General features: G+C 42.0%; 2 protein-coding genes across 2 annotated transcripts in view; one reads left to right on the top strand and one right to left on the bottom strand.

Annotated features, from left to right (window-relative positions):
- EPB41L3 (erythrocyte membrane protein band 4.1 like 3) overlaps positions 1-25691 on the bottom strand; it is a 265820-nt gene extending 240129 nt beyond the window's left edge. Inside the window, exon 1 of the mRNA XM_061596036.1 lies at positions 25382-25691. The gene's annotated coding sequence lies outside the window, so the exon portion shown is untranslated. The remainder of the gene's footprint in view (positions 1-25381) is intronic.
- On the top strand, positions 693-26664 carry LOC133377301 (uncharacterized). The gene is made up of 3 exons (XM_061611128.1): positions 693-1154; positions 24516-24717; positions 26593-26664. The coding sequence occupies exons 1-3, from the start codon at positions 793-795 to the stop codon at positions 26662-26664; spliced, it is 636 nt and encodes a 211-aa protein (XP_061467112.1). The 5' UTR covers positions 693-792.
- The last annotated feature ends 986 nt before the right edge of the window (positions 26665-27650 follow it).

Raw genomic sequence — 27650 nt, 5'->3', positions numbered from 1 at the left:
GAAGACTGAAGTGCCAATTCTGTGTCACTCTTGCCATTTATTCTAAATATAAATGTGAAGAGATTCAAAATTACGCTTCTACTTTACATCCCTGAAATAGCTGTCAAAACAAGAGATTAAATGGATTAGTTTGCTATTGTAGTCACACTGTTTGCTTACTAGTTCTGAAAAATACTTGTGAGCTACTAAAAACAATGCTTTTTCAGATTCCTAAGCTTATATTTGTAATATATTGAGCTATATATAATAAATAAATATGTGTCTGAGGGCATGGAATATATTTGGCAACTTATTAGCCAGCAGCATGTACTTTTTCCAGTGAGAAAAGAAAACAAATTCTTGAGCTTTATTATAGTATCAGGAATTTCGGCCTTTTATCTTACAGTATGTTTCATTTTATTTTTTTGTCTTCAAATAGTCTTTTCAGCTGTAATAGAAGACAAGACAGTGCAAAGCGGAAGAAGTCCCATTTCCCCCCATAGAGATAAGAATGTTAAGTTGATAGTTTCTTCTTGGCCTGAAAAATTAGACTCACGCTCAGGCTTCTTTTAAACTTATTTCTTTCCTTTGAGGGAAAGTCTATTTTCTATACGACTTACTGCTACACTTACAGATGGGCAACTGCCTTTAACTTCTCCGGACATCAATGCGTCCGTGCGCAGCTGAATAGCGCGCAAAGCTTCTGCATGGCACGTTGAATGTCCTCTGGGAAGGGCGGCTCACCTCCTTTTCCTCCAGCCTTCCTGCGCGCGAATTATGAATTGATGGCTGACTGAAGACTTGCCCAGTACGATGGCACCGCCAGCGCGGAGGAATAAGAAAGCAGTTGATTATTCTCAGTTTGGCAGTGCAGATGATGATAATGATGATGATGATTTTGCAGATGCAGCTATACCTTCAAGCAAAAAATCAAAGAGGGTATGTTCTGGGTCAATGAAAGAGAAAACGGTACAGCAAAAGAAGCCCTCCAAAGAGGAGATTCAGTTACAGAAGGCAACACCCAACAAAAGAGTTGCCTTGGATCACAGACTTTATCAGAGAGATTTGGAGGTCGCCTTAGCATTATCAGTGAATAAATCACCAGGAAGCAACCATAAAGTACAAGATTCTCGAGATGTGCGCCACTGTCGCTGCTGTCATCTGCTGCTGTTCGGGTGTGGGCACCACCGCCGCCGTTGCTGCTTGGGTGTGGATCGGCGGGGTCCAGCTGCTGCTGTGGTTCCCTCTCGGGGTGTGCACCACTATCGCTGTTGCTGCGGCTTTTGGTTGCTATTATCATCCCATTCGAGACAGGTTGCTACGGCCGACGTTTTTGAACGCGGGCGTTGCTGCTGCTATTGCTACAGTTCCCGGCTGTTGCCATTATCCTGGCCTTATTACGATCTTGACCAAGCCGGCCACTGTTGTCCCGCCTGCCTGAGTGTTGAATGCTTTAATGTCTGCTGCTATTGTTTCAATTGTGACTGTGTTTAGTGTGAATGAGTTTGAGTTTTTATATGAATGTATTAGTCTGAATTTTTGTGTGGCTAATTTGTGGATTGTGTTTAGTGTGAATGAGATTGAGTGAGTATATGAGTACATGAGCGCGAATTTATGTGTATTTTATCATGTGCCTGGGAGAGAGGGCTTTGCTCCGACTGGGGGGACTTTCAGGGGCCCCAATCAACGTAGTGACGGGTAAAGGGAGGTATGGTGTTGTGAGAAGAACATGCCAGATAAGGGAAACTCGTCCCAGACAAGTCGTGTCTGTACCTTGTTCCGGTCCTTCTCACATCTGCAGGACTGTTGGTTGTCCCATCAGCCAGCTCTCGGATCTCCAGGTGCTGCTTTTAAACGCCAGGTCGGTACATAATAAGATCTCCCTCGTCCACGACTTAATTGTCGATGAGAGTGCCGACCTGGCATGCATAACCAAGACCTGGGTGGGTGATCAGGGAGGAGTTACTCTTTCCCAGCTTTGCTCACCTGGGTATACGGTTCAGCACTGTGGTAGATCCGAGGGCCGGGGAGGTGGGGTAGCTGTGGCCTATAGGAGTTCTCTCTCGCTCATCAAGCACCCTGTCCAGGTGACGACTGGCTTGGAATGCCTCCACCTTGTGCTGGGTCAAGGAGACAGACTGGGAATTCTGTTGGTGTACTGTCCACCCTGCTGCCCAACAGCTTCCCTAACTGAGCTGTCAGAGGTAGTCTCGGAGGTACTGTTGAAGTCCCCCAGACTATTAGTACTGGGGGACTTCAACATCCATGCCGAGGCTGCTTTATCTGGGGTGGCTCAGGACTTCATGGCCTCCATGGCAACCATGGGGCTGTCTCAATTTCCCACTGGCCCAACGCATGTGGCGGGGCACACTCTTGATTTGATCTTTGCCACTGGACATGGAGATGGTGATCTGGAGGTGGAGAGTTTTTTTTATCGACCCCATTGTCATGGACAGATCACCGCTTGCTGAAGTTTAGGCTTACAGCCACACTTTCCCTCCGCAAGGGTGGAGGACCTATTAAGCTGGTCTGACCTCGGAGACTAATGGATCCTCTGGGTTTCCAAAGGGCTCTGGGGGATTTTCCGGCTGATAAGACAGGCGCTCCTGTCGAAGCCCTGGTCGAACTGTGGAATACGGAAATGACCCGGGCCGTGGACACGATCACTCCTGCGCGCCCTATCCCATGCAGAGCTCACGTAGCCCTGTGGTATACCCCACAGCTGAGAGCGATGAAGCAAGAGAGGAGAAGGCTTGAGTGCAGATGGAGGCGTACTCCTGACGGATGCAATTATGCCTTGGTAAGTGCCTCCACTAAGTTGTATACAGAAGCAGTGAGGGCAGCGAAAAAGCGATACTTCGCTGCCACCATTAAATCATCTCTCAACCGTCCAGCGGAGCTCTTTACAATTGTCCGAGGGGTTTTACATTCTAGTCCTCAGGATATTATAGAACCTTCGGAAACCCGCTGTAACGAGTTCGCTGGGCACTTCCAAGATAAAATGCATCCGCCGGGACTTAGACTCCAATATTATGGCAGTTAAACCTAATGAGGTATCCGGAGCACGGTCTTGTCCTCATTTATTGGATGAGTTTCAGTTGGTACAGCTTGAGGACATTGACAAGGTGCTTGGACTGGTGCGTGCAACCACCTCTGTACTGGATCCTTGCCCCTCTTGGCTAGTGAAAGCTGGCAGGACTGGAACAGCCGGCTGGGCCAGGGAAGTGATAAATGCCTCCTTGAGAGAGGGAGTGGTCCCTAGTTGTTTGAAAGAGGCGGTAGTGAGACCACTCCTGAAGAAACCTTCCCTGGATCCAGATAATTTGAACAACTATAGACCGGTAGCGAATGTTCCATTCCTGGGCAAGGTCTTAGAACGGGTGGTCGCCAGCCAGCTCCAGGTGCTCTTGGATGAAACCGATTATCTAGATCCGTTTCAATCCGGTTTTAGGTCCGGTTTTGGCACTGAAACAGCCTTGGTCGCCCTGTACGATGACCTATGTCGGGAGAGGGACAGAGGGAGTGTTACTCTGTTGATTCTCCTTGATCTCTCAGCTGCTTTTGATACCACCGATCATGGTATCCTTCTGGGGAGACTCACGGAGTTGGGAGTTGGAGGTACTGCTTGGCAGTGGCTCCGCTCCTACTTGGTGGACCGTCTCCAGAGGGTAGGGCTTGGGGGGCATTGCTCGACACCCTGGACTCTCCATTGTGGAGTCCTGCAGGGATCGGTCCTGTCCCCTATGCTTTTTAACATCTACATGAAGCCGCTGGGTGCGGTCATCAGGAGCTTTGGAGTGCGTTGTCACCAGTATGCTGATGACACGCAACTCTATTTCTCCTTTTCATCTTCTTCAGGTGAGGCTGTTAATGTGCTGAACCGTTGCCTGGCCGCGATAATGGACTGGATGAGAGCTAATAAACTGAGGCTCAGTCCTGACAAGACTGAGACGCTGTTGGTGAGCACCTTCTCTGACCAGATGATGGATGTTCAACCTGTTCTAGATGGGGTTACACTCCCCCTGAAAGAACAGGTTCGTAGCTTGAGGGTTCTTTTCGATCCATTCCTGTCTCTCGAGGCGCAGGTGGCCTCGGTGGCACGGAATGCGTTCTACCACCTTTGGTTGGTAGCCCAGCTATGTCCCTATCTGGAAAGCGACGACCTCGCTTCAGTTGTGCATGCTCTGGTAACCTCTAGATTGGATTACTGCAATGCACTCTACGTGGGGCTGCCTTTGAAGACAGTTCGGAAACTACAGCTAGTGCAAAACGCAGCAGCTAGACTGTTGACGAGGACTAGGCGGTCCGCACATATAACACCTGTTCTGGCTCGTTTGCACTGGCTACCTATCTGTTTCCGGGCCAAATTCAAAGTGCTAGTTTTGACTTATAAAGCCTTACACGGCGCGGGACCACAATACCTAGCGGAACGCCTCTCCCGATATGAACCTACCTGTTCACTACGTTCAACATCTAAGGCCCTCCTCCGAGTTCCGACTCACAGAGAAGCTCGGAGGGTCGTGACAAGATCTAGGGCCTTTTCGGTGGTTGCCCCCAAATTATGGAACAGTCTGCCCGATGAGGTGCGCCTGGCGCCTACACTTTTATCCTTTCGGCGCCAGGTTAAAACCTTTTTATTCTCCCAGGCATTTTAATTCTATCTTTTAGCTTTTAATGTATATCAGGTCGTTTAATTGTTTAATATGTATGCTTTTACTGTTTTTGTGATTCTATTGTATTTTATCCTATGTTGTGCACCGCCCTGAGAGCCTTCGGAATGTGTGCGGTATAGAAATCGAATAAAATAAATAAATAAATAAGAACAGCTACCTATCTCCTGATATTGGGAAACAATCTTCCTTTACCTTTCTTTAAGAAAGCAAAAGCTTTACCTAGAAAATACAGAATCATGATATATTTTCCAAAAGATTTGAATTCAGTAATTTATTGGAAAAATGTTCAGGGCAAGAGATATTTAACAATTTCAGAAATTTTGGAGCAATGAGTATATTTTAAAAAAGAAATATATAAAGTTTTACTACTCAGAATTCTTAAACATTCTGGATACATGCATTCATCTAATTAAAACAATACAAATAAATAACTGTTAGGGATGCTTTGGCAGAAACAAGAAAGAAAGCAATCCACTCTGCTAAAACTACTATTCACTGTGGACATACACAAACAAACCTCTTGCTGTTTGTTGAGAGGTCTGTATTATATCTGCTGTAGTATGAGTGTGGAATGCCTCTTACAGCTGTGTAGTGATTATGAGTCTGTTTGGTTTTAATGTATCTGTATCATTTAAGTGCTGTTGTATTTTATGGTTTTATGTCGCTGTCTGTGGTTTTCAAATGAAGAACAGTATATAAATGAAATAAATAAATAAATATAAATTTACCATTCATTTTTAAGTCCAATTCAAAGTGGTAGTTATTACTCAGAGCGCCCTAAATGGCGTGGGGCCAAAATATCTGAAGGACTGCCTCCTCCCATATGAACCTGCTCATCAACTGTAGTCATCTTCAGAGGCCCTGCTCTATGTTCTGCCACAAACACAGATGCAATTGGTAGGGATGCAGGACAGAAAGGATAGACTGGCTCCATTACCTTTCAGGTGAACAGTTAAAGCATTTTCAGTCAACCAAGTTTTTAGTGTACAGGCATACCCCACTTAACGTCGCTTCACTTAACGTCGCCTTGCTATAACGTACATGCTCCATATCCCTGTATTTCTCCAGAAACGCAGCGCAGCAGCAAAGGCTTTAGTGCATGGGGGTAGAAATAGACACGATGGCACCACCGCAAATCAGATGGGAGGCGCGATCGCGATCAGCTGGGAGGCGGCAGCGCAGCAGCAGAGGCTTTAGCGCAGGGCTTTGAGGCTCCGCATGAAGGAGAGGTAAAAAAAGTTTTACTGTAAAAGGTAGTGCTTCACTTTAAGGATATTTTCGGTTTACGTACTCGCTCTGGTCCCATTGAGTAGGTTAATGCGAGGTATTACTGTATTTTTAGTTTGCCAGCTGCAGACTGTTTATTTGCTTTCATTCTGGCTTTTATTGTTTTAGTTGTATTGAGATTTTGTTACCGTAAACAGGCTTGGAGGTTCTTTTTTAACTGAAAGGTGATATGAAAATGTTTTTATAAGAGGAGGCGGGGCTTGGACACCTGAAAAATGGTGGCATAGAGTGCGAGCTCCTCGGCCTCTTTTAAAATCTATGCCTACGAAAGAGAGAAAAAGGAACAACTCAACCTTTCCTATCCTAAGCCCAAGGAGGGAATGATATTTGGACTCAAAAAAACAAAGAGGTGGGTCTTAAACTTTATTTCCAAGCGACAGGAAGGAAAGTAGCTTTGAGGCCTACAGCAGAGAGAATGCCCTCAGAGGAAACAATTATGGTGTTTGCATCGCAAAATATCTCTGCAAGCTCACAAACTGAGGGAGAGGCAGAGATCACAAACACAATAGCTGAAATAGTTAGAGGAGAACTTGCTAGTCAGCTCCGCTCCTTTAAACAGAAATTAATGACTAGCTGGACGGAAACACTAGAAAATAAGCTGGGAGAGATGTGAACCAGATTAGAAACAGCAGAAAACAAAACAGCAATTGAAGAAAAAATGGCAGAGCAGGAGGACAAAGCTGAGACACTTAAAAAGCACAGTTAGAAGCTGTTGGAATAGGCAAATATTGCATGTTCACTTTAAGAGATATTTGGGGAAATATCCCATGTACCTGTTTACCAAGATGTAACTTCCTAATGAGTGGGATTTGTTATCTGACTTCCTCCTCCCTTTGTCCTGGAGATTCTTTGAATATTCTCCATTACTGATCACTTTGCCTCTGGGAGAGGCTGCATGGCAGATGCTCTCTGCTGAGAGCATCACTGCAAAGACTAAGATGGACTGAGACTTCTATTTTCTTTCATCATTCTAAGCTAAAGCCTATGTTTCTGAACATATGAAAAGGTCGTGAGTAAATGTTCTTTATCTTTTACCTAAGAAGATTGTGTCTGTTGTTATTTGTGCCTGGGAAAGGTGGGACTGGTTTTATCTCACTCTGCTGCTTGTACTGTATTTTTATATCTCTGCTAAGAAATAGGACCACCAAACTTAGTTCCTATTTCACCTTATATTTTTAAAATACCAAACAGAAGCAAGACTCAAGCTGGAAGAACTGGAGAACAGAAACAGACGCCCCAACCTGCGTTTTCATTATCTGGAAGAGGTGGAACAAGGAGACATAAAGAGGTTCTTAGTAAAATGGCTGACCTCTCTGCTCCCAGACTTCCAACTGAAGGAAGAAGATTTGGAAAGAGCACATTGATCATTGGGTCCTAAAAGGAAAGAAGGATCAAGAGACATAATAGTTTGTTTTCCTAAATACTCCAAAAAAGAAGAGCTGCTTCGTCGTCTGAGAGATCTAGGTGAACTAAAGTTTAAAGATACAGTGATACTGGCACTACAGGATTTAGCATGAGAAACTCTGCAGAGATGGAGGAAATTGAGGCTGTATACATTGGTGCTGCAAAAAGGTGGTTTAAAATACTATTGTGGCTTTCCATTTAAGTCGATTGTCCCATACAAGGGGACCACATATACAGCTACAACAGCAACAGAAGTCATCAAACTTCTAAAAATCCTACACCTGGACCTGCCAGAAGGATCAGGGGAAGAATAAGAACTTAATGAGAGAGTAGAGAGAGCTGGTGAAGAAGATGAATGGGAAGTGGTAAGGAGGAAGAAACCACATAGAGAATGGCAGGACAGACGACGGAGAGAAGCTCCTTTTTGCAACAATAACTCCACCCCACAACGCAACCTCAGAGATCTGCCTACCAGGAAGCATTAAGGAAGAACCAGCAATATAGAAGTACATCCGTCAAGCGCATAATTAGTAAACTGTGAAAACATGATGTTCCAAGAGCTAATAGGAAAGCACAAAAAGAAAAAGGAAAAAAGGGGGGCAGTAAAAAAGGAAGGGAAGGCCCTTGAGTTTTATAAATAACTTTATAGAGAGAGGCTGGGAGAGTCTCCTGTTTTGCGTGGCTGATCTATGCATTAATAGATCAGATTGTCCTTTTTTAGTTTTAATTCTTTTTCAGTTTAAGGTTTCTGAAAATTTAGTTGTAAGTTAATAAGTAGTGCCTCTGGAGTAAATAACTTAATTTCTTTGTTAAGGAATTAAACAGGCAGTTCAACGCAGTCACGTAACCGCAAGTGTAGCCACACCTCCGGTTAAGGGGTAAGGCAAAGTTTTAGGTAATAGGTTTACTTAGTATTGGGTTTGTAAGGGGAATTGGGAAAAGAAATTGGGGAAGGAAAAGGGGAGGAGTGGGGGGGGAAGAGAAGAACAATAACAAATATAGATTTTGAAAGGAATAACAGAACAGGAGGAGGATGGAACAAATGAACACAAATAATCTGTGGAGAGTGACTTCACTGAACATAAAAGGGCTGGGGACCTCGATTAAGCGTACCAGGTTGCAAAAAATGATAAGGGACATACAACCGAAAGTATTAATGTTACAGGAGACTCACAAAGCTAAACTAACAGATGGGTTTCTAAACAATAAACAATGGAAACATAAATTCTCAGCTAAGGGATCTGGTAAAGCAAGAGGGGTAGCATTGCTTATTCATGAATCACTGGACTTTATGCCCAGTAGAAAAGTTATAGATGCGAAGGGGAGGTGTTTTTGTAGAAGGAATCTTAGACTCTCAAATCACCATTACTCTGGTCTCATTTTACGCCCCCAACAAAAAACAACTCAATTTTTTCCAAACTTTCTTGGGGAAACTGAATAAATTTACAAAAGCACCTGTCATACTGGGAGGGGACACCAATTTGAATATGCAAGGATTTGACACTAATAAAAAAATGGATAGCGCACATAGAAAAGGAAGAGAGATAGGAGAAGTACGGGGACAACGACAACACAAACGGATATACAATTTTTTTACGCAGCTTCACAAAAAAGGGCTCAGTGAAGTGTGGGCAACAAACACTGAGTTTGAATTATTTTAACTGTATGTATGAATGGTTTTAATACTGTAAATTGTTTAATTTGATTTTAATCTAGACTTTTGTATGTTTTTAATTATATGTGTGCTTTTATCTGGAAGCCACCATGAGTTCCAGTTTTGGAAAAAGGGCGGGGTAAAAATAATGATAATAAATAATAAATAAATAAACAATTCACCCTGCAGACCATAGTCATTCTTTCTACTCAAGGCCTCATGGAACATTTTCCAGATTAGACTCCACCATTGTCTCTGATGCTTTATTAACAAGGGTGAAGATAGCTGATATAGGTATAATTAAAGTAACAGACCACGCCCCAATAAATGTAGGACTTGCTAGTTTTATACCCAGGTCATATATGCCACAGTGAAGACTAAATTCCAACCTGCTCTCCTCCCCTCAAAGCCAAATTAAGTTACAGGAAGGATTGGACAATTATTTTAAAGAGAACGCAGCAGAAGAAATCGGGGAGGAGAGCAGGTGGGAGGCTATGAAAGCAGTAATAAGGGGGATATCCATACAAGAGTAGAGTGCTTGAGTAAAAACCAACAGAAAGGTCAGCTGGAAAAAGAATTACAAACTCTAACTGAACTCTATAAAAAGACAGGCTCACAACAAGTAAGATGACAGATGGAGTGCAAAAGGACAGAGATGAATGTGGCAGACATAGATAATACAATGGTCAATATGTTGTACTGTAAGCAAAAATATTATGAATATGATGGGAAAGGATCCAGATTATTAGCAAACAGGGCCAAACAAAGAAGGCCCAAAAATATGATTAGAGCATTAAAAGTGAGCTCAGAACCAATTAATCACAGATGATAAACTAATTGGAGAGGAATTAGCAAAGTTCTATGAAAACCTGTATAAAAACAAAGATTTAGACTTACAACAGCTAAGGGAATACCAGCTAGGGACTCTCATGCCTACACTATCTGTTTCAGAGAGAGAAAGTCTTGATGCACCGATTTCAGAAGAAGAAGTTAAAGCGACCATTATGGCTCTCAAAGTAAACAAAGCTCCTGGCCCTGATGGGTTCATGGAAAATTTCTATAAACTATATAAAGATACAGTGACCCCACATCTTACAAGGCTATTTAACACAATTCTAACAGGCGCTCGTATGCCCCCGACATGGAGTACTTCACATATAACCTTGTTATTGAAACCAGGCAAAACACCAACCTCCCCAGACTCATATAGGCCAATATCACTTTTAAATACGGAATATAAGATCTTTGCATCAGTCATGGCAAATTGTCTAAAACTGGTCATCTCCAAATTAGTTCATCCAGACCAATGTGGATTTATTCCGGGTAGATACATAGCAAATCCAGTGAGACGTATGGGAAACTGAATTGCATTGTAAAATAGAAAATGAGATCTGGATGGGCATGTGGTTAAAATTCCCATTTAAATCAGTGGCCTCATCTTTCAGGGAAATGGCTTTAAAAATTGTTCAAAAATGGTACATGACTCCTGAACGTTTAGCACAAATCACCAACTCGGGGGACTCCTCCTGCTGGCATGAATATGGGGAACATGGTTCGTTTATGCATATGTGGTGGGAACATGATAAAGTAGCCAAGTTTTGGTCTCTCATACATACAGAAATTCAAAGAATAACTGGACAAAAAGTAATCTTTACAGCAGAACTGGCTTTACTGAATCTTTTTACAGAGGGAAATCAGAATTTACATTATAAAAAATTGATTGGCTTCTTGTTTGTGGCTGCCAGAACGGTGACTGCACAGGTCTGGAAAACTCTGGAAGGTCTCACATTGGACAGATGGGGTCGAAAGGTGTGGGAAATTGCCCTAGTAGAAAAGTTGACTATCAAATTAAGATTAGCGAAAGGAAAGAGGAAAAATAAAGAGGCTTTCGAAGAGGACTGGTGGCCCTTCATACTCTTCTCTGCAAAAGATGAAAGAACAGGTCAAGTACCAACTCCTTTTAAAAGACTATGGTTAAGTTAACGTTCTCCTTAGACTCTGTAACTGTGTATTTCAATGGAAAATGGAAGATGTTGAACAGGTGGGAAGAGGGAATATTTATGGGGGGGATGGGGTAAGGTAGTATTGTTTAGATTGTTGATGAATATATATCTTTTTCAAAACTTCTAAATAAATAAATAAACACACACACACACACACACAAAGAAAATGTTTTTATAAAAAACAAACAAAAAGACTACAGTGTACATCCTCTTTCCTCCAGTTCTTGAGCAGGCTCAGTACCCACTGAGCAATAGCAGATACTGCATCAGAAAGACTTATTTCTTCACAGAAACTGTGGTTCCAACCTAAATTCTGTAACGGGGACAAAATTTGTCCCATTCCTACACAGCTGGATGTGTGGCAAACTGCAATTTATACCCAAATATATCTTGGTTTCTATTTTCAACGTTTTACTTTTTTCTCTCAGTGGAAGAAACTATCAATGTTATAATAAACAAAAAGGAAGATTTTATTATATGAACTTACTGGATGCTTCAGGTGATCCTGCAAGCCGCTATTTCATCCTGGATTGCTATTCTAGGTTGGAGGAACTGTTTAAACTATAGTTCACTGGCTCAGCTGTAATGGCAAACTATGATTAAAGCAGGAAATAGATAATTATGCCCTGGCCTGGGTGCAATAGGAAAAGAGAAGAGGCAGGAGGGAGCATAGCTATCATTCATGATCCTTCCAGTCATGTTTTGGGGGAGTATCTGAATGCAACCATTACACAGGTTTCAGTATTATAATTCAAAAATAAAAGAAACAAATATTTTCAACTAATACACGAAATAAACATCTCTACAGTGCAGCTAAAGAGTAGCAATAAATCTAGCTGTTCAGTTACATTTTTATAATAGTACTAGTATGTAAAATATTCTTTTATCTTACACAGTTAATATCAGTTTTTAAACCTTTCTCCTGTGTCATCTCTGTAAATACCCTAAAAGTGATCATATAATTAAACTTTATTTTCCCAACCCTCATAATCATTGTCAGAAAGATTCATAACTTCTTATTCTGAGCCTTCACTTTCAGCTTCATGGACTTCAGAAAATGTGAGGCATGCCCAATTAGAAACATTCTTCTCAATTTTTTCATATACTAGTTCATCCTTGATTTTGTGAGTGAATTTTCAACTATATCTCATTTGTCTTCACTTGATGGAGAATATAGAGAAATCTGAAGTGACAGGCAAGAGCTGTCAGAGACTCTGCTACACAGGGGCTTTGTAACCGTAGTGCAGGAATAATATGCTTGGGAACTCCAAGAATCACTCCTGAACAAAAAATCTGAAGATGTTTTGTGTTATTCCAACGTACGAAAGTACTTTCCAAAGAACTTTTCTTAAATTCTGCATGTGTGCTTTTTTGGGAATCTCAAATTCAGTAAGAATTGCTATAGTCACTAGAAATGTGAAGGCCTGGAAAAAAACCAGAAAAAAATATTTTGTTTTAAAGCCTTTTTGGTTTTTTCCTGAAAAAAAATGGAAAAAAGTTCCAAATGTTTCTGGTCCCGTCCCCCGGGACTTCACATCTATAATTGTCACTAGCATTTATGACATTTAAATCAAAGTAATTTTCACCACTGAGAAATGGCTATGTAATAAGATTTCAACCAACTATTTAAGGGCTTTTCCTAATGTCCACTTCTACCCAAAATGTGCAGATGTAAGCCATTATTTATTAGATTTATATCCCGCCTTTTCTCACAGTAGGAGCAGTTTCTTTTGTACTACTCTAACCCTCTAATCCTCAAAATATGTTGGCTTTTCTCTTGAGATTGCCATTGTTAGCATCCATTTCAAATTCTAAATTCTGTAAACATCCTAACAACACATGCCATGGGTGGGAGACCTTTGGCTCTACAGATGTTGCTGAGCTACGTCTCCTATCAGCCTTAGCATGCACGGCCAATGGTCAGGGATTATGGGAGTTGTAGTTCAGTAACATCTGGAGGGGCAAAGTGTTCCCCACATCTGCTATACAGCATCTCAATACATTGTGGCAAAAAGCTTTAGCAGCATATTGGGTAGTGAGAAGTATTTTAGGGCAGAGCCTGCTACTCCTTACTAACTATTGGAGTCGTCTCTGAGCCTGCCAGAACTTGGAAGAAACGTTACATCAGCAGTGAACCAAATGGTCCACATGGTTAATTCTGCATTAGTACTGCCAAATTCTTAATTCTGTTTATTTTCTCTGATTCTGTGTACGTTTTCAGATGTCATAGAATTATATACTAAACAAAATGTGTACACATGCAAGGAAAATGCACAGCTGTGTGTACTATGTACAAAATGAAAATCACATCCCACTGCATAGTTCTAAATTTTCCTTAGGATAACCCCTGCACTTTATGTACCTAGGAAGCTGCCTTATACAGTGTCTGATAATTGGTCCATCTAGCTCAGTATTGCCTACAAAGACTGGCAGCAGCTTTCCAGCATTTCCAGACTGGGGTCTCTCCCAGCCCTACCCATAATGCTGAAAATTGAACCTTGGACCTTCTGTAAGCAAAGGAGTTACTCTAGCACTGAGCTACAGCTTTTTTGCTATCAGTAATATTTCACATTCTGAAAGAAAAGATATTTTCTAAGAAGGGTTTCCCCCTCATTGCTTCCATTTCAGTCCTTGAGAAACAAAAAAGGGAAAGTGATCTACAGGCCTTCACATCACTGTTCATGGTAAAACAGAGGAAAGAATGAGAAGACAAAATGTTGGCTATTAAACCAAGGAAGCAGAGGTTAAATTTCCACAAGTGAGCTACGTGGATTAGAAGCGAAAGTTGGCAGAGCTCGAGCCATCTTCAAGGACACCCGCCGGGGTGCCTATTCCAGCAGATTGGAGAAGGCTGGATGAGAGGGCAAAGGCGTTAATTGTTCTTGCTATTGATGATTCTCAATTACTGCACGTGCGTGATGCAGTGACGGCAAAGGAAACCTGGGAAACTTTAAGAAATATTCATGTGAAAAAGACTGCCAGTTCTAAAATATATCTTGCCAGAAGATTGTATCAGATGCGCTTATCTGGAGATACAACCATGTCAGAGCATTTGTTGGAAATAAACAGACTGTTTACTGAGTTGTCAGAACGTGAAATTGAACATTCTCAAACGCAAAAAGTGTATATCACATTATCTTCACTAGATTCAAGTTATGATAGTCTGGTGAGCTCTTTGGAAGCAATGGACGATGCCAATCTCAATATGGATTATATAGAAGGCAAACTTTTACAAGAATTTCAAAGAAGGCAAGAAATGGCAAAGCAGAAAAAGACTGAGTCTAAACACAACGTGGAAAAGCAGAACAACAAAGCAGCACAAGAGAGACTGTATGGACAAAAGGCATGTTATTTTTGTGGTTCCAAGCAACATCTTCAAAGGAATTGTGAAGCAAGAAGAAGAGAAAGAGGAAGAAAACCATGTGTACAGGTGATCTATGCTAGTAAGAATAAGCAATGTATTAACAATGAGCAGGGAAATAACTGTAAAGATTTATGGGCAATTGACAGTGGGGCAACAAATAGTATAATCAAAGATAAATCCATGTTTCATACATTTTGTGACGTAGAGGATCATGTAATAATGGCTGATGGGACTAAGAAACTGATCAAAAGTAGGGGTACAGTGAAATTAGCAGGTTTCAATACCATTATGACAGATGTGCTGTTTGTTCCTGATATCGAATGTAACATTATGGCTGTGTCGAAACTCAATGAAATGGGGTTCACAGTAATGTTCAAAAGGGGTTCAGTGCATGTAATGAGAGGAGGAAAAATATTCATGAAAGGAATAGTGAGGAACTCATTGTTCTTCTTATACTTGAAACAAACAAATCATGTACTCATGTGTGCTAATGAGAAACCCCATAATGATTGTGTACATTTATGGCACAGAAAACTAGGCCATATAGGATATGAAAATGTGGTGAAAACAACTGAGAACAGTAATGATATTACATTGAGAAACTGTGGTAAATATGTAGTCTGCCATGTGTGTAAACAAACTAAGGCAGTTGTGGCTGCAAAGAACAAAGAAGCCATGCCTAGTACTGATGCACCTTATCAGTTAATACACGTGGATTTAGTGGGGCCATTTCAACCTACTCAGGGGGGTGCAAGATATTTCCTGACAATAGTTGATGATTTTTCAAAATTCTGCACTGTTTATTTACTAAAAGCTAAAAGTGAAGCTGCAGAGAAACTGAAAAGATTTGTTACAAAAATTGAAGTGGTTTGGTGTCAAAATACAGAGAATAAGATCAGATCAAGGAGGAGAGTTCTCAGGACACTCTTTTACTGAATACTTGGATAAAAGAGGGATAAAACAGGAGTTAACAGCCCCTTATAGTCCTCATCAGAACGGGTTAGCTGAACGCTGGAACAGGTTGCTTCAGGACTCAATAAGATCAATGCTGTGTGACTCCTCTTTAACACAAGGTTTCTGGGGAGAGTGTGTTCTGTATTCAGCTTACATTCAAAACAGAATATTCCATAAGGCCACTGGAATGTCTCCTTATCAGAAACTGTATGACAGAAAACCCAGATTAAAACATTTGATTAGGTTTGGAGCAGAATGCTGGGTACATGTTCCCAAAAAATAAAAGGACAGGGAAGCTGCAAAGGAGAGCAGACAAAGGGTACATGCTGGGATTTGAAAACACGTATTACAGAATTTGGATGCCAAAACAAAGGTCTGTGGTGTTAAGCAGAAGCGTGCAAGCAATAGAGCAGGATTGGGAAGAGAAAACATATGTGGAGTTGGGAAACAGTGAAGTTAGTAATGAACAAGAACAGGCAGACACAGTACCAATAAAACAAGAAGAAACAGGCAGCAGTAGTGAATCAAGTTCTAGCTCCGAGAGAGAAACAGAGGAATCGCCTGACACAGACACTAAGGCAGAAATACAACCACGCAGATCAGAGAGAACAACCAAAGGTATTCCACCTGTTAGATTTAAAATAAATTCCATTAAACATATAGACTTCAGTAACTGGAAAAAGTGGGATGATGGAAATCATGAAGAGTAATAAATAATTGCTGTAATAAATGTATGTAATAAAAATGATGCTAAGATTCTAATGAAATGTAATGGCTGTAAAACCAGATGATGTAAATGTAAATATGAAATGTAACACATGTAAATGGAAAAGAAATGTAACTGGCAGAATGTGGAAATTTAAGGTGGGGGATTGTTGGCTATTAAACCGAGGAAGCAGAGGTTAAATTTCCACAAGTGAGCTACGTGGATTAGAAGCGAAAGTTGGCAGAGCTCGAGCCATCTTCAAGGACACATTGCTATGCAACCTAGGCTCGGGCAGCTGGCCTTATCTATATAGAGGGCCAGCAGACACTTGCAGAGTGTGGGGGTCGAGGAGTATGTACAGAGAGAGAGCTTGTGATATATTCTATTGTCAGTAAAGTGACTCTTAAAACTTATTACTTGTCTGGCTCATTGCTTCAACTGGCATCTAGCCTGTCACTATACTGTTCTGCATCCTGGGCATCTGCTTGCACCAGATACAACATCCAACACAAAATAGCGCTAGAAAATTAGGAAATAGAATCATGGGTATCTGAAAAAGCAGGAAATTTGGCAAGAATGGGGGAATGAATAAAGAAAGACAATAATGGAACAACAATGCAATCATAAACTGGAATAACAAACTATGGTAAAACTATAGTAAAAATAAATTTGAACCTTCAAGCTGCCTAGTATTGGTCTCTCTCTGTAAAGGTTTTGGAGTAAGGAACTACAATGCCAACATTATTGAATAAGGCAATGACAAGACCTTTGTTAAAGAAGAAGTCTTCATTAGACCCTGTGGATGTTAACCACTTCTGCCTAGTCTCTAATCTTTCCTTTTTTGAGCGAGGTGATTGAGAAGATAATGGCTGCTCACCTGCAATTTTTCCTGGATGAATTGGATTATCTAGACCCTTTCCAATCAGGCTTCAGGCCTGGTCATAGGACAGAGACTGCTTTGTTTGCCCTGCTTGATGGCCTACACTGGGCATCAGACAGGAGGAGTGCATCCCTGTTGGTGCTGCTGAACTTTTTGGCAGCTTTCGATACCATCAACCATGGTATCCTTCTGGGCCATCTAGCTGGGATGGGATTGGGAGGCACCATTTTATGGTGGATCCAGTCCTACCTGGCAGAAAGTGGTTCTGGGACACTACTACTCGACTCCCTGGCTGCTGGCCTATGGGGTCCCACAGGGTTCCATTCTGTCTCTCATGCTCTTTAACATCTATATGAAACTACTACTAGAGGTCATCCAGAGATTTAGAGTACAATGTCATTAATATGCTGATGACACACAACTCTCAAAATGGAAGTGTTGATGGTCAATGACAAAGTTGCGCCAGGGATAGGGCTGCAACCTGTTCTGGAGGGGGCCGCACTTCCCTTGAAGGAGCAGGTCCGCAGTTTGGAAGTACTCCTGGATCCTGCCCTACTGCTTAAATATCAGGTGGCTGTGGTCGCCAGGAGTGCTTTTGGCCAACTCAAATTGCGCCCGTTCCTGGAAGCTGCGCCCATTCCTGGAAGCGGTTCACTTGGCCACAGTAACACATAGATTAAGTCTTGATTACAGTAACACACTCTATGTGGGGCTGCCCTTGAAACCGTTTAGAAATTAGAGTTGGTTCAAAATGCGGCAGCCAGAATGTTAATTGGATCACGGTACGGGGATCATATCACCCCTGTGCTTTATCGACTCCACTGGCTCCCAATTTGTTTCCAGGCCCAATTCAGTAGTGGTTTTGACCTTTAAAGCCATAAATGGCCTTGTACCTGAGGGACCTCATATGCCCATGTGTACCTGCCCATGATTTAAGATCAGCTACCTCTTGTCTCCTCTGCATGCCTGGAATGAAAGATGTCAGAATAGCAGGCATGTGGGAGAGCACCTTTTCAGCTGTAGCCCCCAAGGTTTGGAATACCCTACCCCAAGAAGCCCACTCTGCTTCCTCCCTGATGGTGTTCTGGAGACTTTTGAAAAACATCCTGTTCCAGAGAACCTTTGGGAGGAACTCAAGCCCAAGCCTGAAACTGATTTTATCCCCCCCTTTTTTTAGTTTTACCTCTCTATTTATTACATTTATATACCACCCCATAGCCAAAGCTCTCTTTTTAATATCACTCCCCTAGATTTCTTAACTGTATTTTATTTATTTTTATCTATTTTAATGTTTTTATTGTGTATGATTTAATTGTGAGCCACCCTGAGTGCCCTATTTTAGGCTAGAAGGGCATGATAGAAATATTTTAAAAATAAGTAACAAATCTATCCAATCTTTGGGGATTTATTTTTTCAAAAGCATGGAGTCTCTCTTTCTCCCTTTCCATCCAGGCTACTTGTGCTGCTCATCCTTGATTCTGCCAGTGCTTTTCTGGTCAAAAATGAGGTGCTAGTATTCATATCTTGATAAAAGTACCATGGGTGCCAGCACAAAATGTCTGCCATGGGCAGCAAACAAAAAAGGTGCCAGTACTCCGTAACAATGAGAGCTATCACCAAAAAAGCCCTGGCTCTGCCTCTCTGCCATTTTCCCACCTACTTATGCAGCTAAAATATTTAGGCAGGAGCATAGTACCTTGATCTTCATAGGCACTGCTGTGCAACCAGTAGTAGCCGGAGTGATGGGGTAGAGCTACCCTTGTTAACGCCGCAATTGTCAATGCTGCAATTGTTGCAGTTTACTGGGACAGAGACAGGGTGGTATGGATGTACTGGCAGGGCTGTTCAGCACTCATCTAGTGCATCTGCACACTGCCCCAGTATCGCTGCCCCCCTGCCCACAGTGGTATCCAGATAAGCTGCTGCAATGCTGGTGTCAGAATGGTTGCTCTACCCCACTACATTAGCTGCTACTGTGTGTGCAGCATATATGGGCCAAAGATCCATGATTCAGTGTCTTTGCAGAAGACATTAAAAGGGCCACAGGAAGTGGTTCAAGGCTATGGCATTCAGGGGGTGTTGGATCTTTCCCACATAACTTCCCTGAACTGAATCACTTCCCTAAGACTGCTATAAGCTACAATGCAGAAAAAGACTGATATTGGGGTAAAACAGAGCACCATGTCTGGTCTCAACTAGAGAAAAAGACACTGTGAAACCTGATCACAGATCAACCACATCATGTCTAGTTGGACTCATAAATAAACATGAGGATCCCACAACTGAGCAGAAAAGTGCATGAATGGACCGCACACATGCACTCTCCAATGCCTGCCCTGGCATAGCCTTTTCACAAGAAGCAGGCATCACGCTGTTGTTCTGTCTAGGCATGAATTAATACACAATCAGAATAATGTTAAATACTAAATATGCTAGAAAAGAAAAAAACTTCCCAGTGTACAGAATGTTCGTGAAATGACAGCTGAATTTTGACACCTGAATAGTTCAAAAACAGGGGACCAAGCAAAAACACCTTTTTCAAAATATAGTTTCAACTATGGGTGGTCTTACAAATAACTAACAAACTAACAGGAGATAGAATGAACATTGTGAAAGTACAGCGCACCACTTATATTATTGCTCCATGTATCACATGCACCCAAATAATCTTGGGCCAAACTAGATGATAAGGTGTCTATTTCATATGCTTGAGCATCGCTCTGCTTCATGAACACAGAAAAAAGGTAGAGCACGATGATTTTTAGCAGCAAAAGGAGCATGCAGATGTCTTACCCATGGATTACCTCCCCAGAGCTTTCTCTCCCCAGTTGTGATCTGATCACAGAAGCAATAGTATAATGGTGAAGAAGCACTTTCCACATGATTGGAACAGTTCTATGTCCCACACAGCTGCTGCCATTATATCTACTTCGTCCCTTAACCAAGGGTGGGGAATAGAACATGCACAACACCTTCTTGGTATCTTCTACATGCTGTCAATTCTTACCATCTCCATCACCATATAACAAAAGTTATGAAGCTGAAAATGTTGGTTCAGCTTCATACAGCAATTTTAGGGGCAATTACTTCTTCAGCAGACACTGAAATTACAATTCTTCAGGCATCAAGTTAGCTGTGAAAGTTTTGGATCACAGTAGATATTCTATTTTTATATAACAGAACCCTTAATCAACCCACCTTCCATCTTTTTGCTGAAATATCTATTTTTGGACTATAGTGCTAACTGCCCAAGATCTAATACTTCCCAGCTTATTTGATGGTCAGAGAAGCAGCACATTATCCAACTTCATGGTAGAGCTACCTTTAATCAAAGCATTTAGTGGCTCATTTGTCAATCAGCAGAATACAAATAGTGGAGATAAAAGTGTGAAAAAATGCTTTGAATTTTTTTTAGAACATTATGACTCATTGTATCCATCCAAATTATGGAAGAGAAAAGTGAGAATGATTTAGAGATAAATGAACCATATGTCAACATTAGAAGCATCAAGCATGTACACTAGTAAAATTGGAAAATGAAACAGATCCATAAACCTTGATTCCACAATTAAATTGGATTTCAGTGAGCAACTCACAGCACAACCTACTCAGAAGGAAGTCTTATTGAGTTCAATGGGTCTTACTCACAGGAAAGAAAGTAAAGAATCATAGTATCAATAAGTGAAGCCAAATATTGAGGCTTGTTGTTTTGTTTTACTATTTTTGCTGGAGCAATACACACAAAAGGATACTGTAGAATTATTGTACTTTTGAACTACGTATCTAAATTGCCTCAAAATGGAAACTTTCACCACATAATATAGTACAGTATTTAAAAAAAATTCCAAAGAAGAAGAAGTTGTGTGAATTAGGCTGCAATCCTAACAAGGAGTTAAAATCCACTGAATTCAGTGGGGCTTACTTCCAAATAGGAATGGACAGAATTGCACTGTTATTCTCTCACCTCAAATAAAGAAAACTGACATGCATTGAGTCATCATAGATTTTGGCCACAATCCAACACAAGAGTTGGAGGCATTCAGTAATATGTCTAATTCTACATAGAAAGTTATCATTAGAAAGTATTAAGAGCGCCCTCCTAGATGTTCGCTCAGAAGCAATTTAATTCAAAGGGACTTACTCCCAGGTAAGTGGGTATAAGATTGCAGTCTTAACACTGGCTTCTGAACAAAATTTAGAATAAATTCAAGTTGCTACAGTCTTAAAAAATAGCAAGTAGTATATATAGCATAAAATTCAAAATGTCAGTTCCAGATTTTGCCACATTATTCTCAATGTCACTGCCATTTTTCTATTCTTTGCTTGATTTCATGCTGTTAAACCTCTTATCTGTGCATCAGTGTTATCAGGATTATTCAGCAGTGGCATCTGCTGAATAAGGTCAAAGCATTTCAGTTGATTTCTGAAAAAATGTGCATTTCTAACTCCCTTTAGCCCACTCTATAGTCTAAACAGGAGTTCAAAACTTAATTCCAAATCTTGTTAAATGTTTTTGTCACTCACAATAATAAGGTTAAGGTAAAATGTATTTGTCAGTATTAAAACATTGTTCCACTCCCTTCGCCCCCTTTATAAGTGCATTTATGTTATGATCTATAAAGAGATGCTATTATGATCAACTTACAGGGATCAACATATGGGTGGTGCTTATATTTCAAGAGCAAATAATGAAGCTATTTTTAGCCTAGTATAAAACATTCTGAGTATCTGGGCAATGATAAGCGTTATATACATAAAGCCTAAGCAACTACAGTGATGTTAAAAATAGAACCATCAGGGTTCAGGAACCACTCTCCATGTAAAATTAATTACTGTACAGATATGACAAAATACAGAGCTTAATAGTCATATGAAGTTAGAGCTTTCGATTGCTGGAGTGTAAGCTCTGATTACATATGCAATCTGCTTTGACCTGTGAAATAATGTATCTGCTAGGGGAGCGGGGGCATGGCTCTCCTAAGTACTGCTCCAAGTCTCCTAGCAGGCCTAATACCCCGACTGATTGTGGAGGGGTACAACAACAAAAACCCAGGAAGGAAGGGAGAATGGAATGGAGTATTCTGGAAAAAGGCAGCACCAGAACACTGCACACCACAACATCCTGTTGCACATCCCACTTGTTTCACCTATTATTTAATTACTTTAGCTATACGGGTAAACAAATGGGTCTTGCAAAATATATCAGAGTTCATGTTCTTAACATGACACAGAATGACGACAGTATCTAATTGCAGGCAGTAGGTGCAGCACTGTCCACAAGTGCATTCAGTTATTTGTGTGGTGGTGCTGTAGCCTCCACAACTTTCCTGACACGGGCAAAACACACCCTGAATCTGCTGATGCAGTCTTTAAGTCTGTACTCTGATCATTATTAGTCATTAATGCACCATAACCCTATCTAGTCTGCAAGTTACCCTTTGAAAACAACACCTTTCAGCAGAATCTTAGCCCAACCTTTTCAAGGCTTGCAATTAATCTGCCCAGTTGACTGCTCTCCCTCTCTCTAGTCCCTCACTTCCCTTGCCTTTAGCCTAATGAAATGCAACTGCCCTATGCCATTAGCACCATAAGTCTCATCATTTCAACGCTCGGACAGTCAGCAATTAGCTGAGGCAGCGCAGTCTGCAATGTCACTGAACTGCAGGGAAGGCACAAGCAGTGTATGAAACAACCGCGTTCTACAGAGAGAAAGATAAATGCAGGCACTCTTGGAAGTAGTCCAATTTTAAGAAGAACCCCAAAGTGAGCTTACTAAAAAAAGAATCCTAATTACTGCTAAAGATAAAGCAGGCCCTTTAGAGTTTACTCTCCAGCTACCTCACAGCTAAAGTAGCTGGGGACTGTAATGTGTATTAGTTAATGTTTTCCTAATCCAGTCATTTTTGTAATTCCTTTTTGTAGCAGCTAGGGTGAGGGGAGGAAGCAACCTTTGCAAGAGAGATTTTAAAAAGAGATTTTAAAAGAAATATGATTTCTGCCTAACTAACTTTATTTTAATTTTCTTACCATTTCCTTAAAATATCAGGTTGCATGGAAAGAGACACACTTACTGTTATTAAAACATTTACATTTTTAAAAATTGGAAATCCATTAAACGAAGGTTTAGAGTCACACTTTGTGTGTGTTCACTAACTGAAAACTATCCAGCACCTATTTTTACTAATAATAAACAATTCCTCAGAACTTTTAACAAAGTGAAAAATGGAAGACAGAATGTAGTATAATGTGAAGAACACACCACAAGGGAAAAAAAAAAAGAACATGCTTGGCAACTAAATTATTATTAGATGCCTGAATTACAAAAATATTAGTTATGCACATTGGTAAAACAAGCACTGAAACTTGCTTCACATTTAGGAAGGAGGAGCCTGTACATTACATCTTTCATTATTTAACCTACAAATTCATTCATGTAAACAGTACTCTCTCAGCACTAAAGTTATTTAGAAAAAAACACTTTCATACTATGATAAATATAGACAACAGTAACATACTGCCTAAAAGCCAACAGTTTCTTTTTGTAAAGAAAAATCTCTCACACACAAGTTCATTAGTAATTTCTTCCTACTTATGTTTCTATCAATGCCATGACACCAGCCTCCATATAGTATCTAATAACCATTGCCATCTAAATGTTGTTGTCCCATAGATGGCGCTGCAAAGTGTCCAGTGTCTCTTCATGCATTATAACACATTATTGCACTATAACCCAGTGCCGGTGAGACAGCAAGAATCTCTTGTATGCCAAATCATTGCAGAAGAGATAAAACCCATAGACCAGGCTAGGACTCTACTGGGATTTAGGAGTCTAGCCTATCCCTAGTCAGTCTATCACCACTGATGAATGATTTAGAACTTCAAAACAACCTAAGTAGTGGGACTCTAGGGAATTCATACAGTACAAATTGGCTTTCCCCATTCCCTCCTCCTCCCACATTAAAATGTACACACTTAACATGAGCATGTAAGGTTCAAGAAATCAGAGAACTAGACAAGGGAGGGTAAAGAAGAAAGTGATGATACTTATGGCCTTTGAGCTTTCCCAGAGTTGTATCTGTCACATCCTATCATATTAATCACATATCACACACTCACACTCTACACTTTTAGGGACAGGAAGCCTAATGAGAGGGGGAATCCAAAACAGCCAGAGGAGGACTGATCAAGGGAATGCTCGTGAACTGCTGGAGAGGGGAGGACAGAAATCCAGGAAAATAGCATGAGTAGAACTGTGAACAGAAGCAACTCACACTGCAACATTTTGTTGCAGTTTCCTCTAGAAATATTCTGTAGTAATTCCTTTCTCTTTCCTTTCTACCATTCCTTTCAATTGGTCCTTGTACTAAATACTACAGCTTTCCTACAGTAGGAATATGAATTTACTTTTTTTTTAAAAAAAAGGGTGGATGCAAATATAGAGAGCACTTGCTTTGTGTTCTCTCTCACAAGCAGACCACTTAGTATTTGCGGGGGAGCAGAGGGATGAGAACACATGCTGGGGTGAAGCAAATAACATTCGCCAGAGTTCAGCGTGCAGGCTAAAGCCTTTAAAAAGACGCGTTTGAATTAAAAAGATCCTCACCCTTTCAGCTGGATCTCACAAGCATTTCAAAAATTAAAACGTGAAGCTTTATCAATGGCTTCCGAATGTGGATTGGCGAATCGAAGTCCAGAAGCCAAAGTTCGTGATGCCGCTGAGCTCCCAATTCGCCTGACTCATGCAAGTGCTCGTTCTTCTTTTAAGAAAGCAAAAGAGATGGGACGGGAAGGGTCTACATTGGCACGACTGCAGGTAAACGAAGCAGGCAATGAAAATCATCCAGGACGCCAGACTGCTACTGCTGCTGCTGCTGCGGGGGGAGGGGGGAATACTACGAGAGGATTGCATACACACACCCACACTGACCCCGCAAAGCGCCGACCTAGGAAGGGCGGGAGAAAAGCGCGACCGAAAAGCTAATAGACTTCTTAAGCTTGAGAAACGCCAACCAGACCGGCCCGCGCTGCCTCCTCCCTACACCGCCTGAGGCGCACTGTGAGGGGAACGGTCCACAGAACGAAACACGCCCGCACTCTGCGGAACTCTGCTTGCCGCGAGCGGAAAAAGCGGGTGGCGGCAAAGGCCCCTCCAGACATTTTCCCTTCCTGCTGCTTCTACACCCATATATTAATTTTACCCCTTCCCGCAGGAGACAGACCGGCGGCTGCAGAGCCCAGCAAGGAGACAGGAACGGCGTATGTCCCTGGCTCAGCTCTTCCCTTTGACCTCAAACCCAAGGACAGGACAGTGCTTCCCCTCGGCACATCATTAGCCCGCTCTCGGCGGCGCGCGCGGAATCCTCCCGGGCTCGCCGCTCTTCCTTTCTTTTTAAAAGGGGGAGGGGCGGGATACTTAGCCACGGGGCAGCAAGGTTATTCTTGAGGCGGAGGAATAAAAGAGAAGTGAGGCGTCCCACCTGAGATATCCGTAGCAAGCAACAGCGGCCGGCGACAGTCCCACTCAGTCCTTGCTTCCCGCTTTCTTACGGAAAAGTAGCGTGGAGTACGATAGCGCCAGCCAGCAGCAGCTTTCACCCAGGTTCCAAGGGACCAAGACCGCAGAGCTGTTTGGCGCGCTTGGAAACCCTTCGGGATCACGAGCGAACGGCCAACCCGGGCGGCTGCGTTTACCCTCCCTTCTCTACCTGCAGCGGCAGCGCTCCTAGCCCTGGAAGCCTGCCTGACAGACCGGCCCAAGAACGGTAGCCACGCCCTTGCTTTCAAAAGCGTCTTCCTATTGGTGCACCGTCAGATACCGCTCGCCTCCCCTGCCCTTCTTCCGTGGTGTGCGCAGTCTGGACGCTGCTGCTTTCTGCAGAAGAGAACAGATTCCGATGGACTGGCCAGCCTTCACAGACCTGGCTGGCAATTTGCTCGTGATGATGGATGACTCACTTTTTAGTATGGAAGGAGCTAACGCTAAATGGGGCCTTTAAAGAGATATTGAGATGGGGGAGAGAAAGTGGTGTGGCTGGGAGAAGAGCGCATTCTGCTTGTCTAACCCAAGGGTGAAAAAAGCGGTATACCTCTAGAGATGTTGTTGAACTACAGTTCCTGCTGTCCCTAACAATTAGCCATGCTGGCTAGAGCTGACGGGACTTGGTGTTAAATGAGGTCTGGAGTGTCACACATTCCCCACCCCTGATCTAATGAATTGTTTGTTGCATGCACCCAAATCTCTGAGTGGGAGTTCCAGCTCTTACCCAGGGTTTGGTTTCCTTGGTAAGAAAATGAGTGGGGTCTTATAGGATACATGATTTTATTTACACACATATACAACCTGAGCTAAATATGGAGGAGTTTGCAGGATTAACAGTCTAATAGATCTTGCTCCCCTGCTAAGCTTGTAGGGGAGTCTTCCCAGCCAGAGCTGAGGTTCAGTTAGAGAGCCAACAAACCTCTCTGTTTTCCATCCCCAACCTTTCCCAGACTAACTCTCTCTCACACACACACAAAACCCCACTTTCTTTGGGGGGGATCACTGTCCTTCAAGAGTTCCCCATGTCAACAGGACTTCTCTTAACCAAGTATTTGACATGCAGATCTGGTACTTCACAGACCTATTAACCTAAAGCAGTGGGCTTGGCTGATACTGCAAGTTTCTCTGTTACAAATGCATCTTTTACAGGCGCTGGATTATAGGCTGGAAGTGGATTCAAAGGCATCATCAAAACCAACCCCCAATCCTATAACAGTATAAAACAAGTGGGAAACCTGTGCTCCTTTCCCAGTTGCTGTTGGACTCCAAGCAATCAGCCCCAGCCAGCATGACCAACCATCAGGAGTTTTACTTCACCTACATATGGAGGGCCACAGGTTTCCTCCCCTCTCCCACTGTTGTGCATGTCTTCAAGTTCACTGCAACAAAGCCTTAACATTATCCACACATTTTATCAGCCCCCCATTAGATCAACACAACTCAGACTACAACTGTGCCACAAAGAGAAAGCATGCGTTTATGTTCATACAGAGCCCATAACTCAAGAAAGTGAACAACGATATGGCCTTTGTATAGAATTATATAGCCAATGAGTTAAGCTTCTAGGGGGGGAAATTACCTTTTTACAGGCAGGGAACACAGTGGCTGAAACTAGTTCCAAGGGCAGTCAAATTCATGGCAGAGAACTCAAAACATGCAGAGCAGTATCTGGCTCCCTTTTGCCACTAGCTGTCCCAGTCCCCTCTCTACTTCCACAACAGCCAGCAGATACTTCTGCCTGTAACTTCTTGCCATCAAGGTAGGACAAGGCAGCTAGGAAAACCCTCCTCCTCCCTGCAACTGCTGTTTTGCCACTGTTTGCCACCCATACAGGGAGCAAGCCATAAGGTCACATTTAGTGGGAGGTTGCTAACCAGGTTCATCATTGCTGTCATCACTGTTCTGAAACTAGTCTGAAACTCAAAAAGCAGCTACATATTGCATGTGGCCATTTCATTTTTCCATGCATGTTCTACATACACATTACATGTGTGCACAATGTCCATGTGAACAAAATTCACAATCACACACAGTACAATTGGCTTTTGTCTGTCTTGTCTGCCAATGAGTGCCCTAGACACAAGAAAAGAAGAAAAGGTTGTCTTGTCCCCCAAAGCTGGCAATTCTGTTTGAATTGCATTTACACTGGTGGGGTAACACTATGAAGTTATTCCAGGTTTACATCTGTATAAATGAAATAAAGTTGC

The sequence above is a fragment of the Rhineura floridana genome, chromosome 1 (genome assembly GCF_030035675.1).
Source record: "Rhineura floridana isolate rRhiFlo1 chromosome 1, rRhiFlo1.hap2, whole genome shotgun sequence".
Taxonomy (NCBI): Eukaryota; Metazoa; Chordata; class Lepidosauria; order Squamata; family Rhineuridae; genus Rhineura; species Rhineura floridana.
This window is presented reverse-complemented; position numbering and strand designations above follow the sequence as displayed.